General features: G+C 42.6%; 1 protein-coding gene across 10 annotated transcripts in view; it reads right to left on the minus strand.

Moving 5' to 3' along the window:
- The window catches only part of cadpsa (Ca2+-dependent activator protein for secretion a), a 168,090-nt gene that overhangs the window by 78,423 nt on the left and 70,835 nt on the right, over positions 1-18,832 (minus strand). For all 10 annotated transcript variants that reach the window (XM_086168162.1, XM_086168161.1, XM_086168159.1 and 7 more), the window contains exons 7-9: positions 13,007-13,118; positions 12,784-12,923; positions 8,151-8,217 (exon numbers count right to left, since the gene is read on the minus strand). In XM_086168162.1, coding sequence (XP_086024288.1) covers positions 8,151-8,217; positions 12,784-12,923; positions 13,007-13,118 — 319 coding nt within the window. The remainder of the gene's footprint in view (positions 1-8,150; positions 8,218-12,783; positions 12,924-13,006; positions 13,119-18,832) is intronic.

Raw genomic sequence — 18,832 nt, forward strand, 5'->3', positions numbered from 1 at the left:
CACCCCACCCCACTCCATACCCCAAAATCACCAGCCTCCTTTTCTCCCGCCGCCTCTATCTGGCTCTGGCCCTGAGCTGTCAGTCAGCGCTGGAGATTCAGGGGGGGATTGTTCCAGTCGTCTGGCCTCGCAACATTGCCACAAACACACGGACGGGAACGCTGCGGTCCGTTCGCTGAACGCGGCATATGTGTTCACAAACAAAACTTCCACGGCCAAGAGCTAAAATGTACATCCAAACCCTGACATGAGTTGGGAATGGGCGCAGTTTCCGATAATCCCGGCAAATATTACTCAGTCAACACGTAAGCAACAAACGGATGATTTATGTCTTTCAACATTTATTGATTACGAGGAATATGAGAGACTTTTTCTGCAGCGGTGCTAGAGCGGGATGCGTGAAACCACGGGAATGCCATTAGAATCAACTTATTAATGTGTAACGTATGAAGATCCCGCAGTTTAAGACGGATGGGCGCATGGAGATCCTACGCCGATACATTCGGCTCGATAGCGATGCTTTGAAAGATGACCCAAAGCTGTTGTTTGTTAAATTGCTGGCGCAATAAAGAATCATGTGCCTGTTTCTATTAAAACGTTGAACATCTAAAGAAATCCGAAATAGAAGGGATAACTGTATGTGTGTGTGTGTGTCTGTGTGGGTGGGTGTGTGAGGGTATTATTTCATTATTTATGTATTGAATAATGTGCATTTTTGGTAAGAACGCACGTAACAGATATAAGTTGTGTTGGAAAGAAATAGTGAATCTCATGGAAAATGAGAAAAGTGTGTGTTTGTGTGCGGGTCCATAAAAAAAAAAAAAGGTTTTGACTTTAATATTTAAAATTTTACATCGCAAGGCATGGACAAATTAATTTAGAAAAAAATAATAATAATATATATATATATAGTTTTTTATAGAAAAATTAAGTTTTCTTGTCACTAGATTAAACATTAAAAAATTATGCTCTACAATGCTTGAATAAGTAAGATTTAAAAAAGAGGTTTTCAGTAATATCATTATAATTTTTTTAATTTTACATCGCAAAGCATGGATAAATGAATTACAAATTAAATTATTTTAAAATGAGAAATGTGACAAGAAAGAAAGTTTTCTTGTCATTAGTTTAAGCATCTAAAAACTGTGCTCTACAGTACTTGAATAAGTAGGATTTAAAAAAAAAAAAAAAATTAGATATAAATGAAAGGACAAAACAAATACATTTTGCTTTATTTGTCTGTTTTGTTTTTTTTTTTTAAGTCATACTGAACTAAAGTTAACCGTAATAAATAAATACAGTGCCAGAGTGAGACAATATGGCATGAATAGATATGAGCTAAAATTGTGCGAAGTGAGTCTGAGCTGAATTTATGATTCGGTCCACGGATAGAGATGGAGAGGGGGACATATGTGCATCTACAGTGGGCCCAGTGTGGACACGCAAGGTTTGAGCCGATCTGTAATCTGCCCGCATGCTGGGAGGAGGATTTACCATATGATGGAGCCGGCGCAGGGAGGGCAAGGAGGTGATCTGAGGACACTCGGAAAGTGTGAAGAACAAGGAAAAAGCACAAACCCGCAGTTTATATACACGGGTATTTCGATACAGTTAGTTTGCCAGTGAGTTATTCCGAGAACGATTATAAACCGAACCCGAATTATTATATTTTTTTTCAACCAGGAAAGTCTGTGGTTATTACTGTTATAACCAAGATTTCAAACCAAGCACCTGCCTCTTATTATTTACTCAAAGATTGAGGTATCTTCACACTTCCTTGTTTACTGCCAATGTAACTTCTTTGGTAAAAATGTTTGAACTCTGAGCTCAGCTTTGCATGCGAACCGTCTTCATCTCTGAACACGGCTTCACAGGATGTGTTGTGCAACACATCGGATAATTTATGCACAAAAAAAGCAGCACCATTGAGTGTTTACACTTGGTTTTGTAGTGACACATTTTTGGTTCACTTGGATTTTTCTGCGCAAAAACAGAAAAACCACGCAGAGAAGAGAACAATCCAAGCTCGAAAAACCCTTTGGAAAAAAAAAAAAAACATTTCGGGGCCGCGGCGAACGCATGATGGATGTGACAACGCCCAAGACAGGAAAGTACAGAAGAGTCCATTGCCAAATTCCTGTGGTGTTATATCGTCCAAGATCAATACAGAATTTCCAATAAACCATGCACTCCGTCATCATTTGGCGCGGGGCCACGTGGTGACATCTGATGTTGCTCAATGCCGAAATCCGTCAAACACTTCTATCTGTTGAATATACAGTACATACATCAGACCCGCAGACCAAATCCAGGCCTCATTAATTCTGAATATCGCTTCGGATTATTGATAAATGCATGACTTGAAAAACAAAAAGGGGTAACGTCTGCAGTGCGTGACTTTCCAGAAATTAAGTGTATTGTTATGGAATATGTAATTATATAATGAAATGATATATGAGGCAGCACGGTGGTGCAGTGGTTAGCGCTTTGGCCTCACAGCACGAAGGACCCCAGTTCGATTCCGTGGAGTTTGAATGTTCTCCCTGGGGGGGTCTGGGAGAGTTTGCCTCAATTTTCTTGCAGCCCAAAAAAATGCAGCTGATTAATTGGAAAAAAATTGGGAAAAATTACCCCGAGTAAGTGAGTGAATTATTGTTTGTCTGTATATGAGTGGCGACCAGTCCAGCATGTGTGGCAGACGATAGATGGATGATACAGGAGTGCATATGCAAAATATATCAGTAACTAGAAACATACTTGGACCCTGTAATGTAAATTTGTTGGACTTTTTTTGTAATACAAATATCACGCTGTATCTCCTTGTCATTTGAGATTTATGAAATGATTAATGATCGAAAATTGAACAAAACAATGCGGTAAAAACTCAGGTTTTGTGTAATTTGAAATTATCTTTGAACAATTAGAAAATAGCTTTAGTATGAAAGGAATATCGCCGTTAATGGCAACATTATGCATTTTAAAAGGTTGAATCATATTGGGTGGGTTTATTGACGAGCCTTAACCCAAGTTTAAATGTCGAATTCACACGACTTTATTTTTCCTACTGCGTGTTTGGGACTTCCAGTAGGAAGCAAGAGCACCGGAGGAGATCCCACACAGATACGGAGAGAACGTGAAATCCACTCCGGAGGGCCATTGGACTCAAACGGGGAACCTTCCCGCAAAAGAGAAAATTGTGCCCTCCAGTACCCACTGTGTAACTCCTCAAAATATTCCGATAGAAAACACACAAGGAAGTTGTGAGATGGAAAGTATTCAGTTCTGAAAGGCCATAAAACATGTTTTCAACAATAAAATGAAGCTTTCCGAGCATTTTCCTTTTAATATGAGATGTCCGCGGAGAGCAGTTTTGGCTGATCTCGCCAGTCATTGTTGGGAAACCAATGGCAACTGGCCCCCACCATCACTATACAGATGTTTAAAAAGAGGGTGAGAAATGGGATCCGTGCGGTTACCAGCGACCAAAACAAAGGCAGAACACCGGTTGGGATGCCAAAGTAACCTGGAATTGCTAGATAGATGTCTGGCAACCTTACAACCAGAATCAGAATCAGAATATTTTATTGATCCTCAAGGGACAAATTCCTTTTTGTTGAGAGCTCCCTGATGAATCTGATCGGATGTAGATTCAGCTAAATGAAACGCGCATTATTAAGAATTCAGCATGTGGCTTTACACAGAATTGTCTCAAACGAAGCATATTTTTGAAGGTCACCATGTTAGATACACAAAACACAGACTATCAACACAACCGTGGAACTGCTAAATCATGAACTGATGAAGAACAACTGAATGAATCAAAGGCTGAAATGGATGTAACACATGTCCGAGTCTCCATTGCCAAATGCAACTTTGGCTCTGACACCAGCTGAATCCTTAACATTAAGTTTGACAGGATTGGATTGGGTTTCTGCGAACGTTCTGAGGCGCGCCAAAATGACCAAGGGGAAAAAAGGGCATTGGGTGACAACAGATGATATACGTCTACTGCAAATGTTACAACGCAACCATGAATGAATGAAGTATGAGTGACCGCTACAAATTATAACAAATTGTAGGCTTGAGTTGAATGTTTTTGTATGAAATCGTTTTCAGAAAGCATGTCCAAAAGCTTATTTTTAAAGGGATCCCCCGTTTCCAAGACGTTAATGTCCTATTTGATCAATATTTGTACCAGCTACATTATAATTAAATCTCTCAACATACCTTAGTTTGCATAAAATTGTAAAAAAAAAACTTTTCATTCGTAGGCCGCCATTGTTGTTTACATCGCAGCGCTGTCTGGGTAGTGACGAGTCCTTGGCTCAGTCCCGTTCATTTTACCCTACGATGTGAAAACATGTCATCAGTGCAACCCTTCCCATTCCCAACCCAAGGGAGACATGAGCAAGGAGGATATGGCTGAAGACAAATGAGTCCGAATCAGCCTCAAAATTAAGATGAACAAAGACACAAAGAGGCTCGAGTCAGCAAAAGTGTGCAAGCGGCAACTACGTTGCTATGCTAACAGAGAGAGCGCCTGTTTTAAGTAGCGCCACTTTTTGTCATCAGCTGTTCACTTTGCACGCACAAACCGCTGTGCTGACTGACCGCTCAACCTCCCCCGTGATCATGCCAGTGCCCGGTCTTTTATTATCAGATGCTACTTTTGCAGTAGCGGTTTGTTGACGTCCTATCAGGAGAGCATCCAGCATCTCCTGTCTATGGCATTTCTTCAAGCAGGCTTCAGCTGTTTTCTGAAGACCTTTCGTATGCTTGTGAAAGAAATCTGTAGGCACGGCGTTTGGTTTTAAGCGTCTGTAGCAACACCTGTGAGCTCTTTCAGCAGCTGGGCTCGGCTAAATGCATCAAATGCATCCAGAGAGAAGTGGCATGAACCTAGCCGCGGGTTGTTAGGAAGTTGAGTACTTCCTCGAGCAAATTTCTCACTCCTTTCTTCTCTTCCTGTTCCTTGGAAAGCCGTGGAGACTTGCACCAGTCCCTTTGTTTTCCTTGGACTGGAATTTGTACCCAAAAGCAGTACAATGTGTCATTTTTACCACATATACCATACCGTCCCTAGTGAAAATAAAGCCAAAGTTAACACGAGCAACTTGCATACGTCATCAACCGGTGCACCACCAAACAATTGCGGTGCACGTGGGTTGAAATATCTGCTATGAATTGGAATTTTTAAAGAAATAATTCTTTGTGCTTCTTGGACAACACATTCAAGGATGAGACAAACAGTAAAGCATATTTATGACTATTAGTCTTCCCAGGTGAGGTTCCCTTGGAGAAGCCGAACTAGGAGCAGGATTTGTAATGAAGGGGCCATTCTGACCAATCAGGTGCTAGGCAACAAAAGTAAGACCAAACCAACAGACAGAACCTGGGAAAATTGTAAAATGAGTCGGCAATGAAGGAGTTATCGGATAGTCAGCTGACAACCTGACAAAAGTTTCTGATAAGATGTGTGATACAGTGTCACACATCATTTAATCCGGGCGTTGCTGTTGCATTATTATAAATAATAATGGTGCATGTTAACTATGATGTGATACTTGGAGAGTAGACAGTCTAGGAAACACCACTGATGTATTCTGGGTTATTTACCAAACACTTAGTATGACTGATTACATAATACGGCTGATTGGCTGGAATTTCAACGACAACCTCTCGAGGAGAAAAATACAATTTGGTCAAATTTGAATATTTTCTTAATCAATACACGGCACGTAGGGGGGGATCTTTGGTCTAAACACATCGAACAGGCATGAGTCTTAAAAAAACGTAATTGAAGAGACAAACACGGACACAGAATCCGTTCACCAAGTCCTCGCCAAAACAAAGAACCCGTGCACATTTTCTCTCTCTCTTCTCAAAAGCATCGAAATGCACAAGCGCACACACACACACGCAGTAATAATCGAGTAATGCCCATGCACTGGCAGACATGAAAACAAAAACACACTTGAGTGCGCAGCCTATTGACCAGTGTTTGTCACTTGCTATATATTTAGCTGGGAGCGAGCGAGGGGCTTCAAGTTGGCGGCACTCGGGCTTTTCTAGCTGCAAGTGTTAGGCCAGCTAGTGTTCACTCCACTTTGTCAATCCCCTGTCAACTTGTAGCTCTGAGACATATCCTCTGCAATGCACAAGAGACAGCCCCCCCCTCCCCCCCCGTGCCCCCTGATGCCCACCTCCCGATGCGGAGCCACCAGGAAATGGCTGCTACCACCCACCACCGCCTCTGACCCCCAGCCCCCCACCACCACCACCCGATCCTCTGACAAAAGCCTGCTTGTCCTCTCCATCATCCCTGTGACAGGGGAGGGAAGACAGCTTGGCTGCATCTCGCTCTCTGCCTGCAAAGCACAACGCGCGGACGGAATATTGTCACTACTCGGGTTTTTAGTGAAGCTACAGACATAAATCTGTCACCAATCCAGCAATGGCAATTAAGAAATAAATATGTTCTGTCATAGACATTGTGGACTCAACCCGGCATCCCTGTGTCTGTCACGGAGGAAAAAGGGAGAGCTTCAACGTGACAAGGTTCGGATGTAATTCATGTGAAATGACGGTTTACAATCCTAGATTCATTGATTTATAAAAAAAAAAAAAAAATGATATTAATAATAAAATAGAGCAGCGACAGATTTTCAGACGTCATTGATCCATGGGGTGTCAGGCTTTGGACTGACTCAGCAGCTTCACCTGAACAGATCCAGGAGCTGATGCAGGAAGTAGGAGGCAAAACAAACATTATACATCTTTTTTTATGAATGCTTAATGGACAAGGATATTTTGTGTAGTGTGTGGGTGTTGTTTCAACATCAGGATATTGCATGTAACTCTGATGAACACAGTTATATCACAGATTTTTTGTATTTACTCCAGTGTGAGCTGCTATCACACGTCCAATGAACTTTCCGTGTAATTTTGGGCCACTGCAGGAAACCAGAGAATCGAACCAGGGAAGGCGACGGACATTACCGCTGTTCCACGCTTATTCATTCATTTATTTATTCATACATTTATTTATTTATGCCTCTGGAAATGCAGCCACAGGGCAGCACTGGCCTATGTCTCTCCAAGCCTGCCTTGGGGGGGCACGGAGCAGTGTCTCCCTGTGCCGGTCCCAAGCCCGGATAAATTAGGGAGACCAAATAGGTTCCTCCGGCTGTAATGTCAAAATCTGGGGAAAATAAATAAATGAAGAAATATCACAATTTTTAAAATAAATAAATAAATGGATGAATGAATAAATAAATAAATAAATAAATAAATAAATAAATAAATAAATACACAAGCGTGCGTGTTGGTCTTTTCTGTCAGTCTGACTTATTCCTAATTTGGATAGGGTTTGTTGACCTTTGAAAAAAATTTAAAAAACGGGTATAAAACACATTTATTGTGTTATTCAATAAATGGATTGTCATGTGTCCTGAGGTGCTCCGTCACCTAGAGCACCTTTCCGAGCAGAGAGCCAGCGAGGAAACATCTTTCCTGATGTCACGGCACAGTCGGGGTGCAATTCATCTGACAGAAATGACTTCCTCATGTAATGACTTGGCGCTTTTGACCACACAAACAGTGATACGGCCCATCCCATTGGATTAGAGAGAAGTTTGATGTCTCGCAGGATGAAGCACACATCAAACAAACTATGTTCTGTTTTTTAATATTTGCTCTAACTATTGGATGGCATCCCATAATCGTCTTCTGCTAGAATACTCATATTTCTTGGAGTTACTTTCAGATGAAACTTTGTGTCTAGTCCAAGAATCATCTAGAGAAACATGGCCGTTACATCTGAGATTATCATCAACAAATCGATTTATCTTTAGATAGATAGATCCATCTGTTTCCATTCATCTGTCCAGATGTTGAACAAAATACATAAATTTTATATAATAAATTATTTCAGGTGGCTTTTTGGTTTTGGGACATTTCATATTTAGTATTCTCAAGCTTAAAATTGTATTCTCTAACATTACTGAAATTATAAACTGAAATACATTTTATTTACTCACACAAATACCTTTTTTAAACTTGTCTATTGTGTCATATAGTATGTTGTAGAATGAGTTTAATGTTTTTGATTTGAATGGACCATGTACTTACAATGATAATAATAATCCTACCTGAACCAGCACGAAAAATCGTTTCTTCCATCGCTTCCACACATTTTTGCCGATCGCCCACAAGTACCTGTAGGATAAATAAAAAAAGAATTAAAAAAGCACAAATGGGACCAGATAAAACATGCATAATGAGTGATAATTCTGATAGAATGCTGTTCTACTTTGTAGCCAGACGGGATTGTATTTGTGTTCTGGATGGACTCGCTCTCCTGGTCTACTCCGCCCTCTTCTGACTTTACCTAAGTACTGCACGCATACCATCATTTCTGTTTAAAGTCCCAAAACATTTTCACTTTCAGTTTGTGGGTGCAAGTAGAAACACAAACCTCTATATGAAATGCAAAGTGTCCAAGTTAATCATCCCTGTATTATATACATTTAAACCAAATAACTGTAGAATAAAGATACTTGTTTTGATGAAATGTCAGGGTTTACATTTCGGATTTCTTGGCCAAAGAGGCTTTGTATAAAAGTAAATTATTCTGATTTATATGTAAAACAATGGGTCAGAAAATGCTTATTAATCAGATTGTGAGGTTTTAAGTCTGACCGCTAGCTGAATCAATCAAATCATTTAATCAATTGATAAATAAAATAACCATCATTGCATTTAATAAAGGAACAAAAAATATATAGTCGTAGAGAAAGAGAAAGCATATAGTATATAGGTATAGTTGAGTTTTTCTTATGTATAATAATTAAAATCTTATTTCACTTTATAATATAACTTTCGGGTTACGATCTAAGATTTTTTTAGAGCGTTGATTTCAGTGTTAATTCTACAAAGTATGGCGATACTCATATGTGAATTCGATATTCAAACGTGCACTCGATATTCAGATGTGCTAGACCCTTTCAATGATAATAGAGAAATGCTTTGCACAAACCCACACACACACACGTCAACACACACAACAACCGAATGTGCTGTAGTTGGAGGACACCGAGAGGGCCTTTTGTCGTAAAAGAACATCTGAGGGTGAAGACCCCGGTTTGATGTGCTACGCCGCCGCTGGGTCTGCCTGCCCCGGCCTGCCTTTCCCCCGAGCGCCCTGCCAGACGCCAGCGAACGCCGCCGCCTGCTGTCCTTAATAATCCCCCCTCCCCGCAAGGCGACGCACCGGGGCCTTGCCGCCTCGCTGGAGTGAGAGGACTGGAATCCCAACAGCTTCCTCTGAGGACCCCACAAGAAAACATATGGAGGACAAGAAGCTGCTCACGGCTATGATGAAAAAAAGATATGGCGGCTCCGTGTGTTTACACGCATTTGCAATCACTTTCCCATTCACTCAGAAAGAACAGCATGATTGATCCTGCACTGTAAATAACATTTTCCAGCATCATCTCCTCACTTCTCCTCTTCTCTTTCCACAATATCGGCCGATTGGGGCGCTTCACAACCCACGCTTTCTGCCGACGCGCCAAAAAAATTTGAAAACATTGCCATTTATTTAACAAATAAATGACAAATGACAAAACAGTCAGTCAATCATCTCCATGCCCGCATTTCCCAGGGACAAATATTTTCTAGATTGGAGATACTGGATACTTTCTAGATACTTTCTGGATAGTGGATCACGGAAGAAATTCCTCCAGCCAGAAATCATTTACAAAATTAACTATAGTGTTATCGGTGGATGAATTCAGTGCAACTGCATTTGTTATTGTAATTTTTAAATAAAATAAAATTTTTTTTTTTTTTTATTATGATTTTTTCTTTCCTTTTGGATGCAGCTAATACCCTATAGTTTTACTTAAATATTACAAATCCGCATTTTACACAGGATAAGCGCATATAGATTGAAAAGAGTGGATGCATTTGCGCATTTGCTCTTTATGACATAGTAATAACAGTGTAACAGTGTCGACCCGTGACTCCCACCCCAAATGAAGGCATTGCGCCCAATCAAATATTGCCCTTGAATCATTCGGAAGCGAGCAAAACTTCCATTAGGGAAACAAATTTGACAAGAAGACACTAAATCAGCCCCCCAAAAAATAAAATTGTAGGTCATTTTCTGGAGAGTGTCACTGGAGGAGCTTCTGAAAGCGACGCATGTGACTTGTCATAAATATGTATCTCAACGTCTGTGCGCTTCAAACCACTCCCGAAGGAGATTAATTTGTTTTTCATTTTTTTTTGAGAGCGTCCAACAAGTTGAACACCTGCTCTAGAAGAGAATCATGATCCTGCCATCACTTGGAAGGACACTACAGATGTGCACATCAACCATTGGGCGGACGTTGATGGAGGATGATGACGAAGGAATTCATGGTCACGAGCAGTGTGGAGTGACACGTGTCGAGGCGGGGTTTGTTTATGATTATTTGTTTAAATTAGCCCCCGGCAAATTAAATGTCACAGAGAAATAGAGTCACTCTAGATAGCAGATAGCGACACACTCCGGCCTTGAATTGCAGTTTTAAATCACTCGCGCAGTCGAAGAGCTGCGTCGCACGTTATTGTTTTTCGTCTTTGCCCAATGAGTGTAAATTTACTGGCTGGCGATGCAGGAGTACAATGCAAACAGATTAAAAATTAAATGCTAAACACGCCGGGGGCTGATGTATCGTATCGTCTCATTGCATCTTCTTTAAAACAAACGGTGATAAATCAATGACATTAGCACTTCGTGGAAGCTGCCACAAGAGGGAGGCAGAACATTTTAGTGGAGCGGATGTCCCACGCACACACACCGAGGTAAAGTGATGCAATATGATGCTTGATCATGAATTTTTAAATGTGTAACAAATTTGTAATTATCAGGTACTTGCATGTTCTTTTGTTTGTATCATCGTTCATTATCTATATGGCTTATCCTGCACTCAGGGTCTCGGCAGGGGGCTGCAAAAGCCGTCATTGGGCGGGAGGCAGGGATCACGCCGGACTGATTGATCACGTGTAGAGCCATGCAACCAATCCCTCTGACATTAACGCACATTGATCCTAGGGATCTCCGTTGAACACCTGTGCGTGTTTTGGGAACCGACGCCGACATGTGGAATAACATCGAGACTCAGCATAGAAAGCCCCTGCACCTCCACCCAGGAACCAGGAACCGTCTGGCTGTGAGGCGGAAGTGGCAGCCCCTTCTGTTTGACTTTGGCCACAGAGGGCTCTTCGTCTGTTTACAGCATCAGAAACACTATCAACAACTTTCAAAACATAAATCATTTGTTTTAACTGTGTCATACCATATTGTTGTTATTCTATAGTATAAGATGACCGTGCCTGTTTCTTTCCACGTGCAACAGTTGCAGCAAAAGGTCTGCTAACCGCTTCCTAGAAACCACCTGCTGTACTTTGAAATATAATCAGATCACCGCTTCGCAACAGAATCAAAGACTGGATGATGTCCTGCCTCGTTCTTGTGCCAAAGACTCCGTGTCCCGGTACCTTTAAGGATTACACAACTGTAACGCTGACCTCCCACATCATCAACACCCTGGGGATACATCTTGGAAAAGCGCCAGCCCTCGCTCAAACCCTCATTTGGACGGTTCACTTATCAGCCCCAACTTGGAGTTGAGGATACCATCGTCTCTCCACTCAACCGCATCTACGCCCACCTGTACAGGACAGCAGGCACTCTGAGAGTCATGTATTTTTGGGTGAGGAGACGATAGTGATAAAGGTGGACTCCCCCCTTGTTTTCTGGATAACAGACTACCTGAATAGCTAACCAGGGTATGTGCGGCTGCAACACTTCCTTCTCACTCTTGACACCATGGATTTCAAGGACTGCGTGGAGACCGATCACCCTCATACATTTTCTGATGACTCGGCAGTAGTTGGGCGTATCAGCAAGAGTGACGAGGTTCAGTATGGGGCGGCTGTGGACAATCTTGTCACGGCTCAATGTGGCAAAGACGAAGGAGCTGGTGATGGACCTGAGCGGACCAAGATGCCAGTGACCCCCATCTCATCCAGGGGGTCAGTGTGGATATTGTGGAAGACTACAAGTGTCTGGGGGTAGTCATCGATATTAACTGGACTGGGAGAACACTGACTCCCTGAAGGAAGTGCCAGAGTTGCCTCTACTTCCCAGGGTGGCTGAGGTCCTTTAGCATCTGTAGGACCAAGCTCAGAATGTTCTACGAGTCTGTGGTCGCCATCGACCCTTGGTCAAATCCCCATTTGGACAGTTCACCTGTCAGCCCAATACACATATACTTAAATATACTTTATGTAAACTTTTACAAACCATTTTTAATTTTTATTTTGAGTTTTATTTCTCTCTTTCATATTGATGCTTATACTTTTTTATCTGCTTATCTGTACCGCTGCAACAAGGAGCAATTTCCCTCTGGGAGATCAATGAAGTCATTTATCATTTTCAGCTGGTGAAACCTGCTTTTCTTTTTTCCCCAACTTTCATGGCTCTGGTGAGCAGCCTGCAAGGGAGACTTTGCCTCTCAGACACATTTGTCTCATTAAGTATAAAAGCCCAAGTGGTAAAAATCACCATATATTGCAATTAGAAGCAGCGATGTCGGCCTGATATTGGGACAGCAATCCGAACGTAAATAAAAACAGGACATTAATCTCACATCCGAAATACTCTTATCATATTTAATATTTAAATATTAAATATCTAAATATTCAAATGTTCTCTCTGTGCTTCCTACTTACCCACAATGCTTCATGTTCTGCGGTTTGTCCATCCGAATTGCCAGCTTGATCCGGAGGTCGCTGTCAGAGGAGCCTTTGGACACCGTCATCTTGTGCAGCTCCGACTGCTTGGGGCTGTTTGGGGTTGGATGGAGGACGACCTGACGGACAACACGGCTATTTTACGCCACAGGAAATTGCACCAATTGATCCGTGGAAAAACAAATACGGAGCAGCTCCGTACCCTGCCAAGCTCCTTGTCCTCCAGGGCCAGAACCCCTGTGCTCTCGGTGAACAGCTTCACCTTCACCGCAGGCAGAGGCTGGGTGGTGGTGAAGTCGCCCTGCGTGCCCCACCTGCGAAAAACACAGAAAAAGGAAGCATTTCAGAAACCGAGTAGGTCTAAGCTGATCTGTTACCCAACAAAGCTCCTTAATGCAGGTTATCTTAAATGAATCATTAAAAAATACATATGACTTTTATGCTCGGTTAGACAGTAACGAGGGAGAGAATACTCTCTACAGGTTGGTGAAAAGAGAGATAAAGATGGAAAGGATGTGCAGCAGGTCCAGGTGATTAAGGATAGAGAGGGAAATATATTGACAGATGTTAGAAGAGAGATGGGAAGATAGAAAGAGTACTTTGAAGAGCTGATGAATGTGGAAAATGAAAGAGAGGCCATTGTAGAAGTGGTGTAAATTGTAGACAAAGTAGCAGAGATTATTAAAAGTGAAGTGCAATTGAAGAGGATGAAAACTGGAAAAGGCAGTTGGTCCTGGTGATATACCTGTGGAAGTTTCTAGGAGAGGCAGCGGTAGAGTTTATTATTCAACTGTCACAGGTCGCAGGGGCGGACTTGGGCAGGGAACCACACCTCAGAGCAGAATCTGGGTTGAAAGCGCTTTATTTTGTGGAACAGCACGTAGGGTGTCATTGGTAAGCCCCTGGCCCCGAGACAGAGTTGCACAGGGCTGGGTCTCACCAGGACGGGTTGCAGGATGGGTTGCAAGCAGGACGGGTGGCAGGCAGGATGGGCCCCAGGTAGAGTGGTGAAGGCGAGAAGGGTCACGGCAGGATCTCAGGAAGAGTCACGGCAGGGTCAGGGTCCAATGTTACACCGGCCGGCTGGGTCCGGTCGTAACGGGGTAAGGAAGGGTCACAGCAGGGTCAGGGTCCAATGTCACACCGGCCGGCTGGGTGGGTGGGTCCGGTTGTGGCAGGGATGGGGGTCCGGTCGTGACAAGGCTCCGCAGTGGTCTGCGAGAGCCACAATCCCCCGGCGCCAGTCAGAGCGCGCCGCTGCCCTTTATAGGGATCTTGATTAGCGGCATCTGCTGCAGCTGGCACCGATTACAGATTGGACCCAGGTGTGATACCCTGACATCAACAAGATCTTACAGAGTGAGAAGATGCCTGAAGAATGAGGACAAAGTGTGATGGTGCCCATTTTTAAGAATAAAGGGAATGTGCCCAATTGTTGCAACTCTAGAGGAATTGAGTTGATGAGCCTTACAATGAAATTATGGGAAAGAGTAGTGGATATTAGACATTTATGAACAGCAGTATGGCTTCATGCCTAGAAAGAGAACTACAGATGCAGTATTTGCTTTGAGAAGGCTGATAGAGAAGTAAAGAGAAGGCCAAAGGGAGCTGCATTGTGTTTTTGTAGACCTAGAAAAAGCAAATGACAGGGTGCCAAGAGAGAAACTGCAAGGCAGAGGGTCTAGAGGAAGACCAAGAAGACGACTTATGTACCCAATGAGAGAGGATATGAAGATATTTGGTGTGAGAGAGGAGGATCCGGAGAGTAGAGTTAGATGGAGAAGGCTAATTCGCTGTGACAACCCCTGAAGGGAAAAGCCTAAAGGAGAAGACCTATAAAATAAAAAGTGTTAATACCTTGTCCAATACAGCGAAGCTTTTGTTAATTTAATCTAATTTCATTTTATTCCATTTCATTTCATATAATTGCATCTTATCTTACTTTATTTTCCAAACACTGATTGAGTAATGGGGAGTAATGAAATTATTATTCAGAAAGGTAATTGAAAAAGTAAGTAGTGAGTAGGTCTGTATGCTAGTACTAAATAGTAAGTAAGTAATGTATAAGAAAGTAGTTACAATGGAAATAGTAGGAAGGTAATAAGTTGATACATGGCAAATAGGAAGGTCAGTCAGTCAAAGTCAAAGTATTTCTGATTCTGATATTCACACCAACACTTTAACCGTATTCACCACATTGTTACAACACGATATCCTTTTAATCCAGCAGCAAGAGCTCTCCCTGACTCAACCCCAGCCTCAAAAAAAGAAAGCGTCATCCGTCGTCAGCCCTCGGGGGTCGGATCGCACTTTCACACCCGGCGACCAAGAGGTCAAACACGAGGGAGCGCAAAGAAATTCGGCGAGCAAGCCGTATAAATAGATTTGATTTTATAGCCCCCCTCAGGGACCCAACCAGGCGGATGGATGGCCGACTGTTCATAATTAGCCTTTGCTAAATTAATCAATCAATAAATGTGAAAAATCTGATTTGAATTATTTTCCTTATAATTTCTTAAAAGTTAATGGGGGCAATCGCACTACAAGTAGGGCTTTTCTTCGACGCGGGACAAGCCACGTTTTGTAATTGGTAAGCATTCATTGGCAGAGGAACGGCATATGTATGATCGGTGATCTATATAAGGATGCAGTTTTTAAATCAAGTCAGGAGTTCATGGATTAGTTTTATTTGAAGGAACGGATTAATTTTGGAAATATCTGCAATTAATAAAAGGTGTGCAAAGCGTGTTCCCACTCAAAGGAATATAGAAAATCTTCTTCTTCTTCTTCTTTCGGCTTTTCCCGTTAGGGGTCGCCACAGCGAGTCAACTTTCTCCATCTAACCCTATTCTCCGTATCTTCCTCTCTCACACCAGCTACCTTCATATCCTCTCTCACTACGTCCATAAATCTTCTCTTTGGTCTTCCTCGAGACCTCTTGCCTGGCAGCTCCAATTCCAGCATCCGTCTACCAATATATTCACTATCTCTTCTCTGTACATGACCGAACCATCTCAGTCTGGCTTCTCTGACCTTCTCTCCAAAACATCGAACATGTGCCGTCCCTCTGATAGATTCATTCCTGATCCTATCCATCCTGGTCACTCCCAAAGAGAACCTCAACATCTTCATATCTGCAACCTCTAGTTCTGCCTGCTGTCTTTTGGTCATTGTAACAGTTTCTAGTCCATACATCATCGCTGGTCTCACCACTGTCTTGTGCACCTTTCCTTTTATTCTGGCCGATAGTCTTCTATCACATAGTACCCCTGACACTTTTCTCCACCCATTCCAACCTGCTTGGACCCGTCTCTTCACCTCTTTTCCGCACTCTCCGTTGCTCTGGACTGTTGACCCTAAGTACCTGAAATCCTCCAGCTTCTTGATCTCCATTCCCTGTAGCCTCACCGCTCCACCCGAGTTCCTCTCGTTCACACACATATATTCTGTCTTGCTGCGACTAACTTTCATTCCTCTCCTTTCCAGAGCATATCTCCACCTCTCTAGATTTTCCTCTACCCGTTGTCTGCTCTCACTACAGATCACAATGTCATCCGCAAACATCATGGTCCATGGGGATTCCTGTCTAACCTCATCTGTCAGCCTATCCATCACCATTGCGAACAAGAAGGGGCTCAGAGCTGATCCCTGATGGAGTCCCACCTCCACCTTGAAATTCTCTGTTACCCCTACAGCACACCGTACCAGTGTCTCACAGCTAGCATACATGTCCTGCACCAGTCTAACATACTTCTCTGCCACTCCAGACTTCCTCATACAATACCAGAGCTCCTCTCTTGGCACCCTGTCATATGCTTTTTCTAGGTCTACAAAAACACAATGCAGCTCCCTCTGGCCTTCTCTGTACTTTTCTATGAGCATTCTCAACGCAAATACTGCATCTGTAGTACTCTTCCTAGGCATGAAGCCATACTGCTGTTCACAAATGCTGACTTCTGCTCTCAGTCTAGTTTCCACTACTCTTTCCCATAACTTCATTGTATGGCTCATCAACTTTATCCCTCTGTAGTTGCCACAATTCTGCACATCCCCTTTATTCTTAAAAATAGGCACCATCACACTTTGTCTCCATTCTTCAGGCATCTTCTCACTCTCTAAGATCCTGTTGAATAATCTAGTCAGAAAATCTATGACTGCCTCTCCTAGACACTTCCACACCTCCACAGGTATATCATCAGGACCAACTGCTTTTCCACTCTTCATCCTCTTCAATGCCTTCCTCACTTCACTTTTACTAATTTTTGCTACTTTGTGGTCTACAATAGTCACCTCTTCTACCCTTGCCTCTCTTTCATTTTCCACATTCATCAGTTCTTCAAAGTACTCTTTCCATCTTCCCATCACTCTTCTAGCATCTGTCAATACATTTCCCTCTCTGTCCTTTATCACCCGGACCTGTTGTACATCCTTTCCATCTTTATCTCTCTGTTTCGCCAACCTGTATAGATCATTCTCACCTTCCTTACTATCCAACCGAGCATACAAGTCATCATAAGCCCTTTGTTTTGCCTTTGCTACCTCTATCTTTACCTTTCGCCGCACCTCCCTGAACACCTGTCTGTTCTCTTCAGTCCTCTCAGTATCCCACTTCTTCTTCGCTAACCGCTTTCTCTGTATACACTCCTGCACTTCCTCATTCCACCACCAAGTCTCCTTATCTACTTTCCTCCCAGATGACACACCAAGTACTCTTCTACCTGTCTCCCTGATAACACTAGCTGTAGTTGTCCAATCATCTGGAAGCTCTCCCTGACCACCCAGACCCTTTCTCAACTCCTCCCTGAAAACCATGCAACACTCCTCCCTTTTCAGCTTCCACCATTTTGTCCTCTGCGCTGCCTTTGTCCTCTTCATCTTCCTTGTCACCAGAGTCATCCTACAAACCACCATCCTATGCTGTCTGGCTACACTCTCACCTACAACTACTTTGCAGTCACTGATCTCTTTCAGGTTACCTCGTCTATACAAGATGTAGTCTACCTGCGTGCTCCTACCTCCGCTCTTATAAGTTACCCTATGTTCCTGTTTTTTCTGGAAAAAGGTGTTCACTACAGCCATTTCCATCCTTTTTGCAAAATCTACCACCATCTGTCCCTCGGCATTCCTATCCTGGATACCAAATCTGCCCATCACTTCTTCATCCCCTCTATTGCCTTCACCGACATGTCCATTGAAGTCTGCACCAATGACCACTCTCTCATTTCTGTGAATATTCTGCATCACTTCATCTAACTCATTCCAGAACTTCTCCTTCTCTTCAGATTCACATCCCACCTGCGGGGCATAGCCACTAACAACATGGAGCATCACACCTTCGATTTCCAGTTTCAGACTCATAAGTCTATCTGACATTCTTTTCACCTCTAGGACGTTCCTAACAAACTCCTCCTTCAAGATAACTCCTACTCCATTTCTCTTCTTGTCAGTACCATAATAGTACAATTTAAAGCCTGCTCCTAAGCTTCTAGCCTTACTACCTTTCCACCTGGTCTCCTGGACACACAGTATATCCACCTTCCTTCTCTGCATCATGTCCACCAACTCTCTACCTTTTCCTGTCATAGTCCCAACATTTAAAGTCCCTACTCTCAGTCCCAGGCTCTTTCCTTTCCTCCTCTCTCTCTGCTTCCGAACAAGCACTCCTCCTCTTCTTCTTCTTGTTCTTGTTCTTCGGAATATAGAAAATCTAATGATACAAAACCATTATGAATTGCCAAGTCCAATGCTTGGTGCCTCTAAACAAAAATACAATGGAATTACAATGTGTGAATACTGAGAATCTTGGTTTAACACGGCAAAAAGATCTAGAATGTCAAATAAGCAAAAGGGAATGGGAAAATATAGTTTTCAAGGTTCTGCGAGGACACGAGAGACATTAGAACCAATTACCTATTTCAAAATGATACATGGATGCTGCTATACTCCTATGAACGGCCCAGTAGAAGACAAAAGATGTTGAAAGTGTACAGAAAAAATTGTAGGTTTTTACCTTGGTTGCCTTTTGGGA

This window comes from Fistularia commersonii, chromosome 21 (assembly GCF_037954325.1).
Source record: "Fistularia commersonii isolate RoL2024-O1a breed Wild chromosome 21, RoL_Fcom_v1.0, whole genome shotgun sequence".
Taxonomy (NCBI): Eukaryota; Metazoa; Chordata; class Actinopteri; order Syngnathiformes; family Fistulariidae; genus Fistularia; species Fistularia commersonii.